The following is a 20,922-nucleotide window of genomic DNA, read 5'->3' on the forward strand; positions in this document are numbered from 1 at the left end:
CCGGCTCCGAGCACGTCCCACCCAGCCTGGCACGGCCAGAGCACCAGACGCCCACCCCCACGCAGATAAACTACACACATGGCAAAGCACATGGATCCGAAACTAGAAATGCCCATTTCCTTTCCCGTACAGCAAAGGGTGTTGCCATCCCTTTTGCTCCGAGGTGTGGCCAAAGTTCACTGGAAAGTGGCCTGCCCAGTGCAGTTAAACCATTAGTCATTAGAGCCGAGGCAGAAATCAGCAGGGCCAAGGAGGAGCTTCGTGGTCCTCGTTGGGAACGGTCCCAGAGGGCAGGCTGGGGAGCCCCAGGGAGAGGTGCGGAGGAGCGTCGCTCTGGAAGGCATGTGGTGCCCGACCCCAGGGGAGTGCTAAGGACTAAATACAGCTTGTTCAGGCCCCGGCTGAGGAGGAGCTCTGCCCAGGTCCCTTCCTGGGCCTTGCCCTGTCCCGAATCCAGCACCTGCCACACTGCTTAAAACCAGCCTGAGCTTAGCTCAGCATAAGATAAAGATGGGTCTCCCAGCAGTGATGGGGGAGCTGCTGAGAGGTTGCGAAGTCTCTGTCCCATCCGTCTTGGGTCAGCGGTGGCTTCTGTCCAGCAGAAAGCAAGGACCTCCAGGGGCCGGATTCTTTGCTGACTTCATGTCTTCTTGTATCTAAATACATAAGAGCAAGAAGGTTGGGCTCAGGACGTCTGGGAGCTGGCTCTGCTTGGCAGGGCAGCAGCTCTGGGAGTGAGGGTAGCTCGCTGTTGTAAGGCACAGGTTCCCTGCAAACTCCTGTTCAGCCCCTATGGGCATCACCGCTGCACTCTGCCCCTCAGCGTCCTGCCACTTGTGTGTGCGGGTCCCTTAGGAACAGGCAGTCCTGCATCAGGAGTTGGACTTGGGGGTCCTTGAGGTCCCTTACAGCCCTGCGATGGCATGCTTTTAGCCAAGTGCTTAACTGGCAGTGTGGGCTTGCCCAGGAGGCCTCAGTTAGCCTTCCCCTTGCTGCTGTGCTGTAGGCAGCACCTGGGCAGCCTACAGGGCAGGGAGCTGCGTGTATCCTAACCCGGCCCCATGGAGGCCTGGGGCAAATGCCGGTCGCCTCATTGAAACACAGACCGCAGCCCCACATGGTTTCTCCAGCCTGTTTCACCACATGCAACCCAAGGGACTCTGGCCTGGTGCTGCCCCATGGCCCTGCATGGCTACAAGGCCCAGATCAGGTCCCAGCTCTCCAAAGCACTTCCTGGGCTCAGGCAGTCTCTGGGCCTCGGCTCTCCAGGTTTGCAGTGGAAAGGCCCCAGCCCTGGCAGGGAGCATGGGGCAGGTGAGGGACAGGGAGGGAGCAGTACTGTACTGTCCAGCAGGCAGTGGGCTGGTGGGGATGCTCATCCCAGGGGTGAGTGTCATGGGAATGAAGCATACTCCCAGCCAGATTCCTGGGAGTTGCTGCAAGTCCCACACTCAGCTAATCACAGGAACAGTTGCACAGGCCCTGTTGGTCTCAGACTCCCTGGCCAGCTGCTCACAGTGAGCCACGGCCAGAAACAGCACCGCAGGTAACTGGCTTCAGCAGAGAGATCTGCCTCAGACAGGACCAGGCTGCAGGTGCTGGCCTGCAGCCCCCTACACTGCATCCTAGTGTACGTGTGGGCACCACGTGAGGGCAGCTGCGTCATGCGAGAAGACAGGAGGTGGCCTGTGTCTGCTCTCAAGGTCCAATGGTCACAAACTCCAGCAAGACCGTTTTAGGCTGGACATAAGGAAAAACTTCTTTACTGTCCGAGTCCCGAAGGCCTGGAACAAACTCCCCAGTGCTCTGGGGAGAGGGGATATCTGACATCCACTTCCTTGTATTCTCCAGCCTCAGGATCCTGCCACTATGTGCTGGCGAGAGCCTACACACCCCAGGAGCTCTGCTCAGGCCCCCAGGGCAGAGCTGCAGGGCCTGAGTCTCAGAGGAAGAAGTCTGCCAGGGTGGGGTCTCCCCTGTGCATGGTCACGGCCCTTGGAGGTTGGCCTTTGACAGGCAGCTCCACTTTCGAGCCCTTCAGGCTCTTCCGCTGATGCGAGGTGTGATGGCTTAGATCAGGAGCTGTGAACCTGTGGCACTCCTGCCACCAGTGGCATGAGCTCCCTCCCCCGCAGGCCTGCAGTGCGGTGCTGGGTGCTGCACAAAGGCAGCGAGAAGCAGTCCCTACCCTCCCATGCCAACAAGGTGGAGAAGGAAAGTGAGTCCCATGAGCAACAGCAGGACCCGGTCTGCAGACTCCCTGGTGGCAGGTGCCCTGGCCCATCAGGCTGGGTGTGGAGGACCTTGTGACCAGGAGAAAGCGGCTACTGGGCCTCCACAAATATCCACTCCAAATGCCCACCCCAGCACCTAAAGGACAGGGACGGGGTTCCTGCACTCACTGGCGCTCCAGGTTCAGCTCCGGCCAGGCCCCCATCGACGTCAGCTGCTGCTCCAGCTCCACGATCCTCAGGCCGATGTACCCCGAGGACAGCAGCAGGATGACCACCCTGGAGAGAGGGGCAGCATTAGCCCATGGTCCCTGGCACACCCAGAGCTGTCGAAATGGGTGGGAAGGGGAAAGAGTGACATTAACCCTTGCTTGGCTGCTCTGGACATCAGAGCCAAGATGGTATCTGATTGAGGCCAGGGTTGCAAGGCATGCCAGCCAAGCAGCATAAGACCTGGAGCCAATGGGGTGCCAGTGCTAGGCACCGGGTGGCCCTGGCATAGCACTGCCTGGTGCAGACCTGGCCGTGCCCATGGGAGGGCGCCTCATCAGTGCCCTGCCCCAGCACTCACAGCAGCAGGTAGATGAGGATAACCACATTGAGAGTGCTCAGCTGCGACCACCAGCTACTCGTCGTCACCTTGGTCTGCCCGATGACCCCGGTGCCCCCTGCAGAAGAAGATACCATTGAAGATCTTGTGGGGGTACAGGGGACTGCATGGCCTCCCCCTTGTCCCATAGCCTCTCTCTGAATTGAGGGGGTAGAGTGGGTGCATCCCCATACATGCCAGCGAGGGGGCTGAAGAGCCACAGGTTTCACACTTGCAAAAGGAGGGGAGCCACAGCGCTTACTGCACGTGAAAGCTGTGGGAGTGATGGCAGGGGACGCTCCACTGCTCTGGGCAAGGGATCCAGCTGCCCAGGTCCTGCCTAACCTGTCCCAGGGCCAGCCTGTGCTGACTCCTTCAGACTGACTGACAGCAGGTTAGCACCTGGTTTCAAAGCTGTGGCAGGCCTGGCAAGGGGGCATGGCCATGCCACTGTCAAGCAGTCACTGTGACAGAGAAGAACACACAGCCCGGGGTACACATAGGGTTTGCAGGACAAGCTGGCACTGGGGGGCACCAATGGGGACCCCGTTTCCCATTATCCGGAGTAGCACACGTTGCAATCTCCTGGGCCAGCTGAGCTGTTGCCTAGTGTCTGTGCAAAGGATGGGCGCTGGGGAGGTGGCCTGGTGACACATCCCCACAGGGTGGGTGGTGCAGTGCCCAGCAGGACAGGGTCTGCAGAGGTGGCCCCCACCCTCACCCACCCCAGGGCTGTGACTCTTGGCCCAGAGGGCCCGCTCACCTTTGCTCAGAGCCGCTGAGCGCTTACCCACGTCCTCCTTCATCCTGTTCTGCTTTGGCCTGGGCCCATCTGCACACACAACAGGATCCCCTTCACTAAGTGCTCCACATGCCCAGCAGAAGCCAAGTGCAGGGGTGTCCCCCCACCCAGGGAGGTCAGTGCACCAGCAGGGCAGGGCAGCGACATATGTGACTGCGGGCACTGATGTAAGAGGCATCCTGCTCTCCAGGGTGGGCTGGGGCAGGCCATGTTCCTAGAGCCTGCAGTCAGGAGCTCTGGTGAGTGCAGGGCAGTGGGAGTGGGAAGGGAGAGAGGGCTGCTGCATGCGTGTGTGTGTGTGTGTGTGTGGTTGTGCCTCCCCAAAGGGGCTGCGTGGAGCAGGCTGGTCAGACTCCTTCCAGCCAGAACACTTGGGTGATGGTCCTGGCATGAAAGTCAGGCTGCGTGGCTGACGGGCACAGCATGGCTCTGAGCAGCATGGTTCTGTGCAAATGAGTGCATTTTCAAGGAGAGGCATGCTCCCAAACTGGGTGCAGAATGTGAAAGACTGCAAATGGGAACCAAAGTGCACGTGCCTGCTTATGAGTGAGCCTTTCTGCATGTGCAAGTGAGCGTGCATGGGTGCAAATGAGCATGCATGAGTGCAAACACATATGCACATGAATGCACATGCAACTGAGCATGCAGCCTGTGTGCAAATGTGCATGCACAGACAATAGTTGTGCAAGTGGACTCCCGTTAGTATGGCTACACATGGAAATGAGTGTGAGAGCGTGAGAGTTGAGCTGTGTGCAGGCACACGTGTGAAGGCAAGAGGGTGAGCGTGTGAGGGGTCAGTGCACCCGGCAGGGAGGGCCCAGCCTCACCTGGCGTGTCCAGGAGGCTGTCAGTCTCCTGCGGGTTGTGTTCCAGGTCCGACTGGCTTGAGGTCTGAAAGAGGAAATGTCGCTGGTCACAGAGGGGCCCTGCTCCCTCCTTCCACTGCTGCCGCCCGGCCCTCCCCATCTCTCTCATCACTCCTAACGCTTGGTACTGACCAGCAAAAGCGAGGAGGGGTGACAGCCTGCAGGATCCAACACAGCCAGGCTTCCTGGCAAAGGGGACAGGCCCAGGGCCTCCAAGATGCTGGGCTGGTGCCAGGGCCCTGCTGCCTCTAGAGATTCCCCACCTGGTGCTTCCTGAGCCTTCCAGGGACCTGGCTCTCTGGCACCTCTCTTGGGAGCCAGGAAAGAGGGTCCTGGAGCCCTTTCCAAGCACTTGAAAGATGTTGGCAATGAGATCCTGCGTGTCAGTCATGCCTGAGCGTGGGGTAAGGGGTGATCCCTCATTAGGGAGGGCTGCCGTGGAGGCTGGGGTCAGCCTTGGGCTTGGATTTGGAGCCACCTCCCATCCTGGCACTCTTAGAATTGGCAGCCAGGCTGGTGCAGGCTCCCCATGGGGTCTTTTAAATCAGGGCAGCCCAAAGGATGGGCAGGTGAGGGCAAAGATGCCACAGCAAATCACAGGCATCGCCAGCACTGCTGCCCAGTGAGCCAGCTCCACTCCCAGCCTGGGACCCTGGCAAGGCAGCTGTAGCTCAGGGAGAGCCCCCAGCTGGTGGGTGGCCCTAGGAAGGTCCCAAGCCAGGTCAGTCCCTTGAGAAAAGGGCTGGAAATAAGGCACCTGCCCTGTGTGAGCCTGAAGCAGGGTCCGGACCAGCCAGCACAGCAGGTCCAGCTACAGCATGGGGCCCCTGCCAGTGTCCTGGAGCAGCACCCCCAGCTCTAATGAAACCAATGCCAGCAGCAGCGCCAGCCTAGACCCCTTGGCCTAGTGCCCAGCCACTAGTCAGGGCAGAGGGGGTGTTTTCAGCCGTACCAGAGGCTTCTTGAGGAGGTGCTCGGGGCTGGCGATGGTTGGTGTGGCTGTGGGGCTGCTGTTCCTGCTCTCGTCCTAGAACAACAAGAAGTCGGGGGGTCACCGTGGGGACATACGCCAAGTCACCAAGGCCAAGGGGGGCTCTATGCAGCCGCTGGGCGATGCTTCCCCCAAACAAGGAGCCCCAGGAGCATTCACCTCTGGGAATTTCATCCTCATCTCCCCACTCTGGCTCAGAGATAACTGCAGAGTGTGCGCGCCGGGGCCAGGCCTGAGGGGCTCCAGCCGAGCTGTGAGGCAAGGGAGCGGATGAACTGTCTGGGCTGCTGAGGGGCCTCCCCGGAGCTGCAGCCATGAGAGGAGCCCCTGGGGGTCAGGATGGAGGGACACGCCAGAGGGGCAGCGGGGGGTAGTGGGCTGCAAGCCATGCAGCGCTATGCAAGACGGCAGCTGGCCAGCACTAGCCACACAGGGACACGCCGCCCCACCTCCCCATGAGTGTTAATGTACAGGGGCAGCCGGCTCGGGCCCTACCTCCGGGTGTTTGCAGACTGATCTCAGCAGCTGGTAGGTGGCTTCCCGGGTGCGCAGCGACACGAAGAGAAACTGCCCAGGTAGGGTGGGGGAGAGGTCAGTGTTGGCTGGACTCCACTGGAGAGCCCCTTCTGCAGCGCTTGCTCCCCCCAGACCCTCCCACCTGGAGCCAGGGGCAGTTTTTAGCAACCAGTACATCTGTTGAAAATTGCAGTTTCCATGGTCCCCAAAGTGCTCGGGAATTTGGGTCAAACTGGCCAAATGTTGCTGGAAAATATTTTCCAGGGCCAGACAGGTGCCTCCCTTGATCCAACAGCCCAGGGTTTGGAGCACCCTCCTGGCAAGCGGGAGGGCTGGGCCCAGGTCACTGCTTTGCCCAGGATTTAAACCCACGTCTTGCAGGAGTGCGCCAGATGCCCAGGGCACACACCGTACCGGGGCTGAGCTCAATGTTCAGCGTGACTTGGTAATTTAGCAGGTGCTGGAATGGGAACCCAGGTCCCACTCCCAGGGAATGGCCTAACCACTGGGCCAGACGGCTGTTCTGCCTCTCACTCTGTTTCAGCGGATAGTTAAGCATGTTACAGTTGACATGTAACTCACTGGGAGCACCCCCAGCCGGCAGGAGGGCTCTCCTGGGAAGTGGGTGATATTAGTTCAACCTCTCAGGCAGAGGCAGGCAGTGAGACTTTGTGCATCACCTCCTGGGAAAGGGCCACAGCCCCAGGGTCAAAGGGAAACAGCATTCTGGTTTTCCATTTTGGTCTGGGAAACAACCCACATCTTTCAAAGAAATTTGGTTCAATCCAAGCCAATTTTCCTCCTGACTTTTCCTTGCATTTGCTGGACCCAAACCACCAACTGTCTCCACAACCTTCCTCCCTGTGTTCACTGCTTCCCCTCCTGTAACACTGGCACCACTTCTCTGTCTCCACTTTGCCACCTCTCCCCAGGCTCCCGCTCGCTCCCCTCCCACCCCCTCAGCCCATCCCTCCGGCTTCGTCTTCGCCGATGCTTAGCAAGGAGCTCTGCCATGTTGCCAAACTTCAGCTGCCTGCTGCCAAGAACAGGGCGTGCTCTGCTCCAGAGACCCTGAGGACGTGGTGCCACACAACTCACACCTCCTCTTACCTTCTCGCCTTCCACCGTCCGGATGCTGAGCGCGTTGGGCACCAGGAGCGCAGTGTTGGCCTTCTTGAAGATGGCGATGGATGAGACAGGAATCACCACCTGAGCCAGCACAGAAGAGCAATAAGCAAAGGGTTATTGGCACGATGGTGAATCCATCAACCCCTCCAGCGGGGATGGGGTGGGGAGCACAGGCCTGGCGCAGAGAAGCCTGGAACGTGCCCAGCGCTGCCTGGGCTCCAGAATCCCTCCTGCGGGCACCGGGCCGGCCGGGGGAGTCGCCCCCGCCATTGCCTGTGGCAGCGGAGGGGCCCCCTCAGGGCTGCCACCCTCAGCACTCGGCTCCGGCAAACTGTCCTGAGCACGAGCTATGGCCGGCTCCCGCAGCACACGGATGAGAGCACCGGGTCCCTCCAGCAGACCCCCAGCACTGAGTGTCGCTCCGGCCCCCTGCAGTAGCCCTGGCACAGACCCACCGCAGGGAGATCGAGCGCCCACTCCGCGAGCTACCAACAAGATCTAAGACCACGGCCGCGTTGGACAGGGAGCGGCGTGAGGTCTTCACCGCTTTCCAGGGCAGCTGCTGCAGGCTCTGCCGGCCCTGGGGAGCCATCACAACGCTCTGCCAAGCTACCGGGCCCCTGCTGCCAAGCTAGACGTCCGGAGGGCAGCCGCGGGGAGAAGAGGGCAGCTGTGAGCAGACCAGCTCTGGGGCCAAGCCCGCAGGCGGAGGGTTTGGCCCACGGGGGCGGGGGGGACAGATGAACTATACAAACCCATGCACAACTGTTCACACCACACACCGCCATCCCTTGACCCCACAACACTGTCCTCCACCCCTTAGGCCCTCCCCCACATGTCACATGCATGACCATCCTCTCACACTGCCCAAGCCCCCAGCCCACACACATGACACCATCCCCATACCGCACACGCCACCCACACACACTCACATAGCACCCTCCCGGTACAGCACACTCAACACACTACACTCCCCACACACCATTCATACACTATCATCCCTCCACACTGTGCACACACACCAGTGTGCCCCAAACCACTCCATGCGCCCCCACCCCCTCATACCACCCCCCTACACATACCACCATCCCCAGCAGCACCCCCCCAAGTTCATCACCATCCCCTGCTAACATGCACTCTTGTCCCATCACACCACACACAGCCCTCCCCCATGAGCTGACTTCCCCCACACGACACACACACCACGCAACAACCACCATCCTCCCATACAGCACACCCCACCCCATCGCCCTGCACACTACACCAAGTGCCATCTCCCCCACAACACAATCCTCCATTCTTTACTCTCGCTGCTCCCCACAGTCCCACACTCACCCCAGACAACTCCAACACACACACACACACACTTTCCCCACTTTTCCTTAGCACTACGAACAGGTGCTAAGAGCCCCTGGGCACTGCGCGGGGTCAGCGACCCCTGGACAGCTGCCAGCCCGGCGGGTCGCACCTTGACGTCCTTGAGCAGCATGCTGCAGCGGAAGCAGACGTAGTTCTGGGACACGTAGAGGCGGCCGTGGTAGGGCACTTCCTTCTGCCAGGCACATGAAAAACCTGTGGGCCGGGGGGGGCCAGGATTAGCGGGAGTGCCAGAGCATGTGGTAGGGAGCAGGAGGAGCAGCACTCACTGTCAAGCAGGGCCTCCTCCTCGGGGATGTCCTTGAAGGCCTTGTGGAAGCTCACCATGCGCTTGACCAGCTGGGGACAGAACAGAGGGGACGCTCAGCCCTGCAGAATCTGGCCCCACGGCTGGTAAGTCTCCGCACAGGGCCTAGGCTGAGCCGCGGCGTAGGGGGAGGATCCCAGTAGCTCTGGGGCAATCTCTAAATCTGCCTTGAAACTACAGCACATCCCTCCCCTGACTCCAGGTGGGTGGAGGAAAGAGTCCACGGATGTGACCAGCAACATTTGCCGAGGCCAGGCCAACGCAGGGGTGTTTATGCGGAAAAAGTCCTGGCTGGCTTTGAGGAGGGCCCAGTGGGACGATGTTACACCAGCGGGGCCCAGGAGATCCAGCAGCGGGACAGGCCCCAGTTCTACCCGATGCCCGTGGGCAGGCAAAGCCAACTCATCCCACCCACATCCCAGCCCCAGAGCAAAGAGTCCAGCCCAGGCAGAGACCCACCGAGGAAGAGGAATTCTTTTGCTTTCCCAAGACCAAGTCCTTTTCAGGCTCTTTGGAATAGGATGGGTCATAGGTCTTTGATCTGAAAGAAACCAGGAGCCAAACATCAACGCCAGCAGAGCCCTAGGCAGAGGGTACAGCTGCAGGCAGAGGTGTGTGTGCAATGGCATGTGTGTGCACACGTGCTGCATGGCAGGGCTGGCTCTGTGGAGCAGTCTGGCCAAACCCACAGGATCATGACAGGCACGCACACACTAACAGCATATTTGTCCTGGGGAATATGAGGGGATGGGCTGTGGGGATGGTCTTTGCGCAAAGGTCGTGCAAAGGGAAGCAATAGAGAACAGGCCAAGAGGAAACCTGAGAGGTAGCGAATTCAGCCGGTGCCACTGGGACAGCAGGCCAGGCCCAGGGGCTCCTGGCATCTGAGATGGCAGGGAGGTGCTCTGGGCCTTAGAAATGAAAGGAGGGGGCAGCCTGGTTTGTGGGAGCCCACGGCTCCTCGGGCAGGAAGGGACCTCACCTGGCGAGCAAGGCGTGTTTCCCTGGCTGCGAGACTTCGCTCCTAGTCTCTTCCAGGCTCTGCCATTTCTTCTGCTCCAAAACCTTCTTTTTGCTCTTCTTGGCTTTTCCAGATGGCACAGCCGGGTTGGCCAGGCAGCTGGGGACGGCAAAGGCCAAGTGAGGGGTCAGTTCCACAGCGCGAATCCCGCTCCTGCCCCCTCACCAAGGGTGGGCTGAGCAAGGGGCCGGGCTGGTGCTGCAGGCTAATGTGCCAGCGCAGGAAGCATGGCTCGCTTACATCCCAGTGCTGCCCACGCCCTGGTGCGCAGGCCGCCTGCAGCTCCCCTCCCGTGCCCCGGCCCAGCTCCGCATCACAGGCCGGGCACTGGCCGCAGCCCGCCCCAGGCTCTGTTCCCTCTCCTAGGAACAGGAGGGCAGGTCTCAGCTCAGGCCACCCAGGAGCTAGGAGGACATATCTGTGCGTGCCATTCCCATGGCAATATGATGCCAGCTGCCTCCCTCCCTGCGCTGCTCCCCAGACTCTCACGTCAGAGCGGGGGCCTGAGAAAGCCCCTGCTGTGACTCTCCTCCCTGCTCACAGCACAGGCAGTGTGGGGCGGAGGGGCTACGTCGCTCTGCTAAAGCCTCTCCAGTAAGTAGCTCAGCTCCTCGCCAGGGCTTGAACCTTCCCCGGGGATGAGCTACCCTGCAATCAAGGCTCGGGGTGGGCTCACCACAAGGCCCAGGCTCTGCTGGGTTCATTTCTACTAGCTACTGAGCCCCTTTGCTCCCGGGGGGCCTGAAGGGATCAGAATACCCCTGCGGGGCTTGGAGTCAGGCTGAGAAGCCGGAGCCAGGTGCCAAGCTTGGGGGAGCCTCACTACAGCAGAGCGAGGACCCTCCATCCCAGGCCACACTGTGTCAGACTGCCCCGATCCCTGTGCTGCTGTGACGTGGCACAACCGTCCCACTGGCTGTAGGCGTCCCTCTGTCTCCTGCTCACTACTGCTTCCCGCTCATCCCAGCATCAAGGCAGCAGCATTACCTGTATTTTCCCAAAGGGGTGACAGAGGCACAGGAAGGGGGAGTGAGTCACCCACAGTCGCCCAGGTCACCTAAGTGCCTAGCTGAGGCTGCGTCTAGCAGGTGCCCTCTCAGTCTCCCCACAATGCAAACAGATCAGCTGTGACAGGCCCATGGTGACGCACCAGGTTGGGGACAGGGATAGAAACAGAACCCAGGTGTCCCGAGTCGCCCTCCTGCTCCCTTGCATCGGCCCATGCCACATCCTCACACAGGACATCAGCGGGCATCAGCAGTGGCGGCGCAACGAGACCGCTTGTGCTTCCTGCCCTCCCGACTTCCCAGAGCGTTGCACTGGGTCTGTTCCCCCATGGGCTGCCCCACAACACTTTCAGGCACTCTCAGTCAAACCTCCCTGTCATTAGAGGGAGTTACCTGGGCTGAGCTGTAATTATTATCTGCAAGTCATAATAAACCGACTCCTAGACAATTGGTTTCATCTTATATAATCCCCTGCGTGCAAGAGGACAACAGACCCCAGGCAGAATCACAAGACAGGCAAAGTGCAAAGGGGCAGCGCTGGGCAAGGGATCAGAGTTTCAGATACTAGATTTCTCAGCGCAGAGAAGGGAGCAGACCCTCCTGCATCAGAGCATGGGCCAGCCGCTCATCGGGGCTGTCTTGGGGGGAGCAGATATCTCAGCCCTTTGGCTGAAGCAGCTGGTGCTGCCACGGTTGCAAGTGGGATTCTGGGCTGCGAAGCTCCTCCATCTCCCCTACAGGCTGGAGGGAAGTCTGTCTGTACCTGGACACCGGGGCTTGGCCCCTCAGCCTGTCTCCTATGAAGTCTGCAAACAGTAGCTGATATCATATGCTACAGATGGGCACTGGAGACCACAACTCCTGGCTCCCAGCTCTGCCTCCCCCCCCACCACACGCCCCACTGAGAGTCCACATCCCTCTTGACCCAACCCCCATTCACACCAGGATCCCAGGTCACATTAAGCCCTCTGCATAGGACCGGACCCACCAGGACCTGCCGGAGGTTGAGCTGACTGATGACCCCACTAATCCCTGCTGAGTTTCACTGCTGCCTGGAGCCCTGGCCACCTCCCAGGGCAGGCAGGACTGGGATTTTCAGTACACAGTTGCAGGAGACCTGATGGGACTCGCGAGACGCCACAACTGCAGCCTTTCAGGAAGGAGGGAAGGAAGAGCCCAAGGCTAGATGCCCCCAGGACATGGGACACCTGGGGTCACACTCCTGGTCTGCCACAGGCTTCTTGTGCACCCTGGGCAAGTCATCCTGGCCCTGTGTCTAAGCCAGGGGCTAAATACACAAGGAGCCTAGACCTTGGTAACGGACACCCAGTAAATACCTTGGATAGAGCAGAAAGCTTTGCTGGGAGCCGGATGGGAGGTTCACAGAGGGGCAGCAATTTCTACCTCATTGTCTCAGTACTCCTCCTATCCGGCAGCCCTGGGGGGAATCCTGGAGTGCCGGCAGCTTCCCACCTTACTCACATCCTGCAGGGAAAACTTCACTTCCTCCACGTGGTCTGTGGGACAGACTCCACCAGCACCCCCAGCTCTCCCTGCCCAGCAGCGCCGGGCAGCTGTGGCACAGGGGGAGTCTTCTGCTTCCTCCGATAGACAAGAACCACCCCCCCACCCCGCTGGATCCTTCACTGGAGGCTGAATCCCCCCTGCCACCGGGCACAGGGTATTTATAGCCCTGTGGGAGATCTCAGGCTTCTTTGGGAAACCACTGCCTGATGCTGTGGGCTAGAGCAGGGGGTGGGGGCACAGGACTCCTGGGGTCTGGGCCCTGCTTGGGGAGGGCACGTGGTCTCGTAGCTATGCCAGGGAGTGTGTCAAGGCTCCTGCCTTCTCCGCCCAGCTGTGATGCTGGCTTGCCATGATGCAAGTCTGCCACATAGGATTGAGCAAGCCCCCCTCAGCCCCCACACTGCTCAGAAAGTCTCTGCGGTGCTGGGAAATGTGGTCTGTGCAAAGGGCTTTCAAGTTTCTCCTGTCTGCCGCCAGTGGCGGGGAAACAGGAAGGGGAGCAGGAGCAGTGCTGAGGGCTGCGGAGTTTGGATCTGGATCTGGGCCTCTCCAGGGGGTGTGCAGTGCAGAGCTGTGCCTTCCCCCATGCCCTCCCATCCCCCAGGCCCTGCCCATGGGCCAAAGCACCCTCCTCCCCCACTCCAGCAGAACCCAGCGGAGCTGATCCATGCCCTGTACCTCGTCACTGGGAAAGCGGAGATCCCCGGTCCTGCCCTGACTCCCAGCTTAATCATCCCAGCTGCCCCGGGCTCCAGCTCGCTCCTTCGGGCTCTGAGCAGCTCCATCTCCCTGCCTGTCTTCTCACTCCTCTGCCGGGCTCTGATGCTCCTCTAGTCCCTGCCCCTCAGCCCACATAGCCCGGCCTGCTACTCCTCCCAACTGGAGAGGAAGGGCGGGGATGCCCCACATCCAGCTGTAGGAGCTCACTTGCTGGGACCAGCTTGATCGAGTTCCTTGGGGAGGTGTCATGCCCACATACTGTCTCCTTAAAGGGCTGGGCCAGCCCAGGAACATGCTGGGAGAGCCTATGGTACATGCTCCACCAGCACATTCCTCCCCAGTGACTCCAGGGCTGGGGCAGATCCTGTTGGAGCAGCTCTCTGGATCTGAGCGCGGAAACCAGGGGCTGGGCCCAGTGCTTGGAAATGACCTCAAATCCTCCCCAGAGTCCAGGCTGGGGCCGGGAGAAGAGCCTCACAAGAACCAGTGCTTTCCCCGCACCTTAAATCTCCACCTCTTGGAGTCACGTGAACGTTCAGGAGAGACCACCAGCTTTCTGTCTCTCCCAGCCGTGCAGCTCGTCCAGCAAAAAGAAACCACCCACAAAACTCCTTGCCTCGCGCAGCTTTGATTTAAACAGAGAAGTATGTTTGCAGCCCTCCAAAACCAGGACCAGTGGGGTCTTTGTCATTTTGCTTTTCTGTCTCAGCTTTCTCTCTGGATATCCTGTCAAGAGGCATATCTCCTTTCTGCCTCTGAGATCTCCCGATGGCCAGTCTATTAGATTAAGGCAGGATATGAGGTAGGATGATTGTTTTTTTCCAAATGGCCTCTCAGTCCCCAGTGGCTTCCTCCATGGGGAGGGGGAAAACACAGCAAGGAGGAACAGCAAGTAAATACCTCCAGGGGCTGGGGGGGAAGGTAATTTATACCTGGGGGGGGAAGGTACAGCAGCATATGGTATGTTCTTGTATGGGATGGGGAGACAGCTCTACGACACTTTTATATGAACACGAGAGGGGAGATAGGAGCAGCTAGCCTCACAGCTCAGCATGCAGACAAGGACTAGGGGCCAGATGCGGTGCACTGTAGGCTGGGGTCTGCCCCTGCCTGGAAAGAAATGGCCAGAAACCCAGCCAGGCTTCACATGGACAGGACAGCCCAGATCCCTGGCCAGCAGCACACAGCCACGGTGTGGGTGGCATCACATCTCACCACCTCGGAAGGCCAGCCCAAATGGGCAGGAGTCTATTTGCAGCCACCCGGGGCCTCGGGCTCAGGAGCGGAGGAGGGCTCAGATTCCCACCTCTGGAACCAGCGTGAAATGCCTTAACTGCTCTGCTCCCATGCCCTGCTCCTAGACGCGCCGGCAGAGCCGGTGACGCCACGGACTCCAAGTGACGCGAGTCCAGATTCGCCGAGTGCAGCTGGGAACAGGCCCAGGGCCAGCAGCTGCCACATGGTGCACAGTGCCCCCCCTCCCCTCCCAAGAGTCTGGGAGAGGCAGGAGGCTCGAGATGTTGGCAGCACGTCACTGGAGCCAGGTTGTGAAATATGTGCCTCCACCCCGGGCTGCGTAATGAGTCACTCAGAGAGACACGCCGCGCAGGGCCAAGGCAGCAGATTGGAGGCAGCGGGCGGTGCAGGCACCTGCTCCCAGGCCCCTGCGCTTTCCTCCGCTCTGTCGCAGCAGGGAAATAAAGAGACAGGAAATGAAGCCCCTGTCCCAGCGCTCCTGGGCACTGTGCCTGCCCCAGTAAAGAGCAGGCAGGGCCTGGATGCTGAAGACAGGCTGTGCCAATGCACGCTGCTCCCAAGCGCTGGCTAAAGAAGATGTGCAATTCTGCCGAAACCCATTAACCCTTTCATTGCCCCAAAGTGAGCAGCCCAGCCCCTGCCACAAGGATGCTCATCCTTGCCACTACCCAATAATCGGTGACCTGGGCAGGGTGGAGAAGGCACCAGGTGAAAGCCTTCATGGAGAAGAAGCAGCTACAGCCAGAAATCCTGCTGCACTGTTGTGTTCCAGCCCAGAGTCGGCTGCATTTGACTAATGGGGGAGCTTGTCTATTGTAGCACTGGGGAGCCTGTTTCCCCCTTCCCATTCACCTGCCAAGCTACAAGTTAATGTATAACCCCCTGGCCTAGATTTAGCAGGCACAAGCAGTGTCTAGCAAGGAGCTAAATATACTCCTTGAATACTACCTGTGTTAACCCAAAAATGACAGCTCACTCGCATTCAGGATCCCTTTTGCTTTGTTGCCATCTGCTCAGGGAGTGATGAATTCAAGCCTGTTCTCTGTGCGTCACATACCTTTCCCAGGCATCTGTGGTATATTTGGCCTCCTGCCTTCCCTGGGGAATTTCTATTTCTGGTGGTGTGAGTAGGAGGCCTGGTGGATCTGGGATTTGGGGTTTTAAGCCAAAACTTCCTAAGAACACAGAGGAGCCTGTTGTGCAATGCTGATTACCCTCCTGGGTCCCCGAAAGGGCTGCGGAGAGGAGTGTGGGCACCCCCTGGCCTGCCTGTGCTATTGGTATTTACTGGTGGGCTGTGGGAGCACCTAGGACCCAGCCAGGAATCAGCATCCCATAACGCTGGGCTCCGTGACACAGCAGACGGCCACTGCTGGTGTCAGGCAGGGCAAGCTGGGCTGATGGCATGGGGGACATGCTGGGGGATCATCAACCATGGTAAGCCCTAAAGAAGTCCCCGAGTGGCCCTGGCAGAGGTGGCTGCTCCCTGCCTCCAGAAGGCAGCCACAGCTGTCCCCTTCCCACCCTCAGCTATACAGGGGCTCTGTGCAGCACAGGCCTGGCTGGCTGGATGTCACAGCAGGGGCTTGGCTGTGCATGAAGGGACCGTGTGGAGCACAGATGATGGCTCAGGTCGCATGGCTGTCCTCACTGGCTTCATAAGCACAGTGGATTCATAAACTCCTAGAGTGGGTCAACTTGGGGGGAACCACAAAAAGCCTGAAGGCAAAAACAGGTACACTGTGTTTGATGTGTCTGGTTGCAGGGAGCTGGGGACAGTAGTGTGAAGGTGGCGATGTAAGCCAGGAAGATTCACCTGGCAGGAGCAGCCCTCCCTCACCCCAGTGCAGATCCCAGGCACACGGCCCCCAAGCCTCCCGGGGTGCGTGCAGCTGCAGGAGCCGTGCCCCCCAGACAAGTCGCTCGCGGCTCAGTCCCACGTCCTGCCCCAGCTGTGCAGTGCTTGCCCCAGCCCCACTCCCTCCCTCACTGCTGCGTGCGCACCCCTTCCCACCCCTGCTGCAGCCACCAGAAGCCCGCGGCGGGGCTGACTTGTGGCCCTACAGTGGCCCCATGTTTGAGGGGGCTAAGCCCCGTTAGCCACCCCCTTCCATCGCCTATGACACCCATACTCTCTGCTCTGTCGCATAGCTGGGAGGATCTCCTCAGACCATGACCCCTGTCATTTCTTCCACTCAGCCTTCTGTACCACCCACGGTGCTGCTGGAAGCTCACATCATCCAGCCCTTGAAGTCACCCACTCCTGAAGCACTTGCCACCATTTCATAGATTTCATAGACTTGTCCTACGTCATCCATTGATGCTGCCTCTGTACGGCCTTGCATCCACAGTGTGACCCTACCATTGACCAGCTAAGAAGTGCACGCATCCCTTTGTGTTCATGCCTTACTTCACTTCCCCTGTTTACCAGCGTGGAGTCCTCTCACTCCGTGACTTAGCCTGGAGACAAACTCATTTGTCAGACCAATATGTCTGCACTGTGCCCCACGCACAGGACCCCAGGCAGGGGTGACTTTCGGTCGTGACATTGATATTCATGTTAAATAAGCAATAATAATGTTATTGGAGCCCACTGCCAGCGCACTGCAGGGAAGCTACTTCAGGTGGCAGATCTTATGCCGCTTGGCCTCCTGAAAATCCTTTCATGCATCTGCTTTTGTAGCCTGCTGGTGAATACACTGGGTAGAGGAGCTATTCTTTAGCTGGAGAGACAGGTGTGTGCTTGTTGGGCTGATGGGTGAGAGCTGTAGTCCGGTCTTCCCCTGCGCATGTCTCCAGGACTGTGTCTCTAGCATTCACCTTCGCCCAGATGGTAGGGTCACAATGCAGGCTAGATCAGGATTAAAAGGGGAGAAGGCAGCTCAAGGCTGGGTTTGAGCCTCTGTCGAGACCGCAGCCTGAAGTTCTCAGACTCTCCCCCCTCGTCTGACAGAAAAGAGAAACGAGTCCCTTGAGTGTGCCCCAACGTGCTCTCTGCTTCCTCAGCCTAGAGCTCACATGGTGCTTTGCACCTTGCTCTCTGCACCTTCTGAGATAAATATTTCCCATCACCAGCCCAGGTGATTACCTGGGAATGTGCCATAAAGTCTGGTTTACAGCTCAGGCCGTGCACCCCCACACAAGGCAGCACACATCCTGGGGGCAGAAGGGAGGAAGGAAGGAGCAGCCTGTGGCTCCGATGTCGTGCCTGGCCAATTCTCCAACTCCAGCCACAAGCTGGCGAGGCTAAAAAACAGCTCGTGGGAAGGAAGGTCTGATCTGCTGGGTATGCGGCTGATCTCCAGTATCAGGCCTTGTATTGTGAGCAAGTATGGCAAGGCTGAGCACCAGGTTTCTTTGCAAGGAGCCCTGGTGCAGAGGCAGTGATCAGTGCCTTCCCCTCGTGACTCCGACACCTGCAACTTCTGCATGGGGCCACGCAAGAGCCTCATTTACCCATAGACTGGGGCAAGGGTCAGCACAATAGGGGATGTCAGGAAGAGGTGAGGAGGGGTTCACATCCCCCCACAGCAGGCAGGGCAGACATGGAGCATCCCTCAGCCAATATCCAGTTGACAATGGGGCTCTGGACCTGACAGGCAAGGTGCAGCCCAGGTGCTCAGTGCCATGCAGCTGCCTCTGCAGTGCCACTACCCACCATGGCTCTAGCACAGAAAAGGCACCGACAGCCTTGCACCCAGCTGCATATGTAGAGGGGGCCAAGAGCCCAGCACAGTGCAAAGTCTGGACACAGGTGCACACCGTTCTCACGTAGAAAGGGCTGACAGCCTAGTAGCATGCGCATAGGCTGGAGATGTAGCACACAGGTTCGGTCCCAAACTCCCCGTGTGTACCGCCTTACACAGATACACACTTCCTCACTCCTCAACCCTGCACGCACAACTGCACCCAAACTGCACAGCATCATTTCCTCACATCCAAGCCCACACGCTGCAGTCCCGTGTTATACCACCACTAACACACATGGTCTCTCTTACACTTCACACACACACTTCCCATGTACACACAACCACTCAGACACTATCACTTGCATCCTGTGCACCCTCCATATTCACCAGCAAACCATCCACACTCCTCTATACCTTCATCCCAGCCCGATCGCAACTCCCTCCCTACATACATTGGCTCCGTTAAACATACATGCACCCCTGTAAAGTATATCCCTGTCTAGCAGCTCCTGGCTGTTGACATGCTTTAAGCAGACCCTGCCCCTGGCTAAAATACCCTGCCTCATGGCTGCATAAGTGTACACTCCCACTACATGAACATGCCATCGACTGAACAAGCCAGGCAGAGCCTGAGAACAAGATAAAATCTCTTTGCAATGCCTCTCCCTTCAAGCCCCGGGTCTCTTGAAATCCCATCCAGCACACAACCACTTTGGCAGGGGGCTACCACTGTGACCATCCCACAGACGGGCACAGAGCCTGTAGGAGACCTGCCCGGAGGCATGCAGAGTGTCAGTGGTGAAACAGAATCTGAGTCGGGGGGAACGCACGTACACACACACACACACACACACACACACACACACACAGAAGAACAATAAATCCGATCTCTAAAAACTGAAGTAAAGTGAACCCAGCTGCTGTGTTTCTGGCCTGTGTCAAGCAGTGTCCCCATTGCCCGCAGAGGCACGGGAGAGAGGGCAGCGGGGGCAGAGATCCCCATCCACACGCACACCTGTGTGTTTGCCTACAGGGAGAGTCCATGCCCTGCCCCTCGAAGGCTGCGTCTGTGGGCAGTGCGGGCTGCGTGGTCCAAGGGGCAGGTTGAATCGCACCCATCTTATGCTGTTGGATCAGCCCCTGAGAGTGGTCCCAGGAAGGAACTTGCTCAAAAGAAAAAGAAAAATGCACTTACTGGTCATTGGGCTCTCCTGGAGCGTTGTCCACACTGCAGCTCTGGAGGTCCATCGGGCTGGGTTTCCTTCCTCCCTGGCCGGGCACCTGCCTGACAGTCACGAGCTGCACTGGGTGCTCCCAGGAGCTGCTTTATCAGCCACCAGCACAGAGGGAGAGTTCAAAGCTCAGGCTGGGACTTGACCTGCCTTAGGGACCTGCCCTTACTAGGAAGCCTGTGCTGATTTAAAGGCTCTGCAAACCCTGGGCACAAAAGGCGCTGCTCACTTCCAGCTTCCGCTGACTCAAGGCTCTTTCCCCTTGCGACGGTTTCCCCAGCGACAGCAGGTGTTTCGCTCCTTCAGGGAAGCCCGAGGACGGCAATGCTTCCTCTGCAACGCTGGCAGTGCCGTGGGTTTTATACCCCTTCCCCAGCACCGTGCACCCACACACGCGCGGTATTCGCCAAGGACAGGCTGGGGGCGGCTGGTGCTGAGGCAGCGTCTCATCTAGAACAACTGCAGTTCTGCACTCACATCCGTTCCACCTCCGGCGCTGGGCAAATGTCCCTGATATGAGCCCCCCACCCCGATGCTGTGACAATGTGCAGCTATCTCACACTGTAAGCCTCTTCCTGTGCTGTATGTGGTGAGAGCATGGAGTAGGCCCACTGCCTCCAGCTGCCAAAGGGAGCTTGTGCCAAGGAAGAGCATCTGTAAGCAGTACAGAGCCTATGACACACAGCTGAACATTAGTGATTCTAGGCAGCAGGAGGCATTAGTGACACAGCTGGGAGCAGGGGCCAGGGATGGAGTCAGGGATCACTCATGCACCTCTGCTTATTTACAAGGTCTTGCTCTTCGGGGCATAGGAGGAATCGACCGACCAGAGGCGGTTGCCTTGCTCGGTGCACGAGCTTTGCTCAGCCCGCCCTCTCTAGACATCACCTGGAGCAGAGACCGGTGCTGTTCAGCCTGTGACTAGCTTCCTTCACTGCCTATTTCAATGTGTGGCCCCCTTTTACACCCGAGCCCTTTTCATCTGCCCGCACTAGTGACTCCCCAGACAGCAGGCAGCCAAACCCTCTTCCCCTGCATCCTGAACAGTCTCATATGCAGCTGCCAACAAGAGAGGTTTCCTCACTCAGTTACAGCCTCCTGAGCCAGCCCCACGCTCCCCGCAGTACAGGCCCATGGAGTTGCTGCAGGAGAATGGGGAGGCTGGGTGCCGTGCCACAGCTTCCCACCACCGCTTCCTGATCGCCCGATCATCGTACCAAACATCCCTGCTTCCAAACCCAGCACCCCGCCACGCTGTGCTCGGCTACAGCCTGTCCAACTGGACACACGCGCTTTGCACTCCCTTTGGGAGCCTTCGCCGGTGTTTTCTCTTGGTTTTGCTGGGTAGGGCCTGTTGGTAACTTCTCTTCCACCTTGGAGAACACAAAACAGCAGCAGTCTCCCAATGCCTGAAGAAGGGCGTTTATGCCCGAAAGCTTGCAAAGAGCTTTTGTTTGCCAACTATTTAGTTGGTCTAATAAAAGATATCACATCTACCCAAAGAATCTCGCCTGCCTCCTGTTGATAATACACTCACACATGTATGCTTGGTGACGCGAGCTCCCCGCAACCTCCCCTTGGCTGGATTTTTCTACAGCGGCGGTTCTTAACAGTTTGAGTCTCGAGGCACCCCTCCTTAGACCCCGTGACTTGTGTGAACTG

General features: G+C 58.8%; 1 protein-coding gene across 4 annotated transcripts; it reads right to left on the reverse strand.

Moving 5' to 3' along the window:
- Window positions 1-101: 101 nt before the first annotated feature.
- On the reverse strand, window positions 102-19,439 carry LOC149853321 (uncharacterized). 4 transcript variants are annotated; one of them, XM_090027286.1, is made up of 13 exons: window positions 19,224-19,439; window positions 9,790-9,927; window positions 9,267-9,348; window positions 8,770-8,839; window positions 8,592-8,695; window positions 7,106-7,204; window positions 5,975-6,046; window positions 5,441-5,515; window positions 4,450-4,513; window positions 3,584-3,652; window positions 2,803-2,899; window positions 2,403-2,510; window positions 102-656 (listed from the first exon to the last, which is right to left on the reverse strand). In XM_090027286.1, the coding sequence occupies exons 1-13, from the start codon at window positions 19,274-19,276 to the stop codon at window positions 641-643; spliced, it is 1,047 nt and encodes a 348-aa protein (XP_089883412.1). In that variant the 5' UTR covers window positions 19,277-19,439; the 3' UTR covers window positions 102-640. The 4 variants fall into 4 exon arrangements, with proteins under 4 accessions (XP_089883412.1, XP_089883410.1, XP_089883413.1 ...); XM_090027284.1 differs by lacking the exon at window positions 19,224-19,439 and adding an exon at window positions 13,041-13,328; XM_090027287.1 differs by lacking the exons at window positions 3,584-3,652; window positions 19,224-19,439 and adding an exon at window positions 13,041-13,328.
- Between the last annotated feature and the right edge of the window lie 1,483 nt (window positions 19,440-20,922).

This window comes from Crocodylus siamensis, chromosome 14, assembly GCF_052110815.1.
Source record: "Crocodylus siamensis isolate JL-2025a chromosome 14, ASM5211081v1, whole genome shotgun sequence".
Taxonomy (NCBI): domain Eukaryota; kingdom Metazoa; phylum Chordata; order Crocodylia; family Crocodylidae; genus Crocodylus; species Crocodylus siamensis.

What these genes read in the sequence shown, in the direction of transcription:
- LOC149853321 (XM_090027284.1), bottom strand. Translation starts at nt 13,147, where the DNA reads ATGGAGCTGCTCAGAGCCCGAAGGAGCGAGCTGGAGCCCGGGGCAGCT. An exon ending in TCCGCTTTCCCAGTGACGAG is followed by an intron (nt 9,928 to 13,040) that starts GTACAGGGCATG and finishes TGCCGTCCCCAG; the next exon opens with CTGCCTGGCCAACCCGGCTG. An exon ending in GGAGGAGGCCCTGCTTGACA is followed by an intron (nt 8,696 to 8,769) that starts GTGAGTGCTGCT and finishes CCCGGCCCACAG; the next exon opens with GTTTTTCATGTGCCTGGCAG.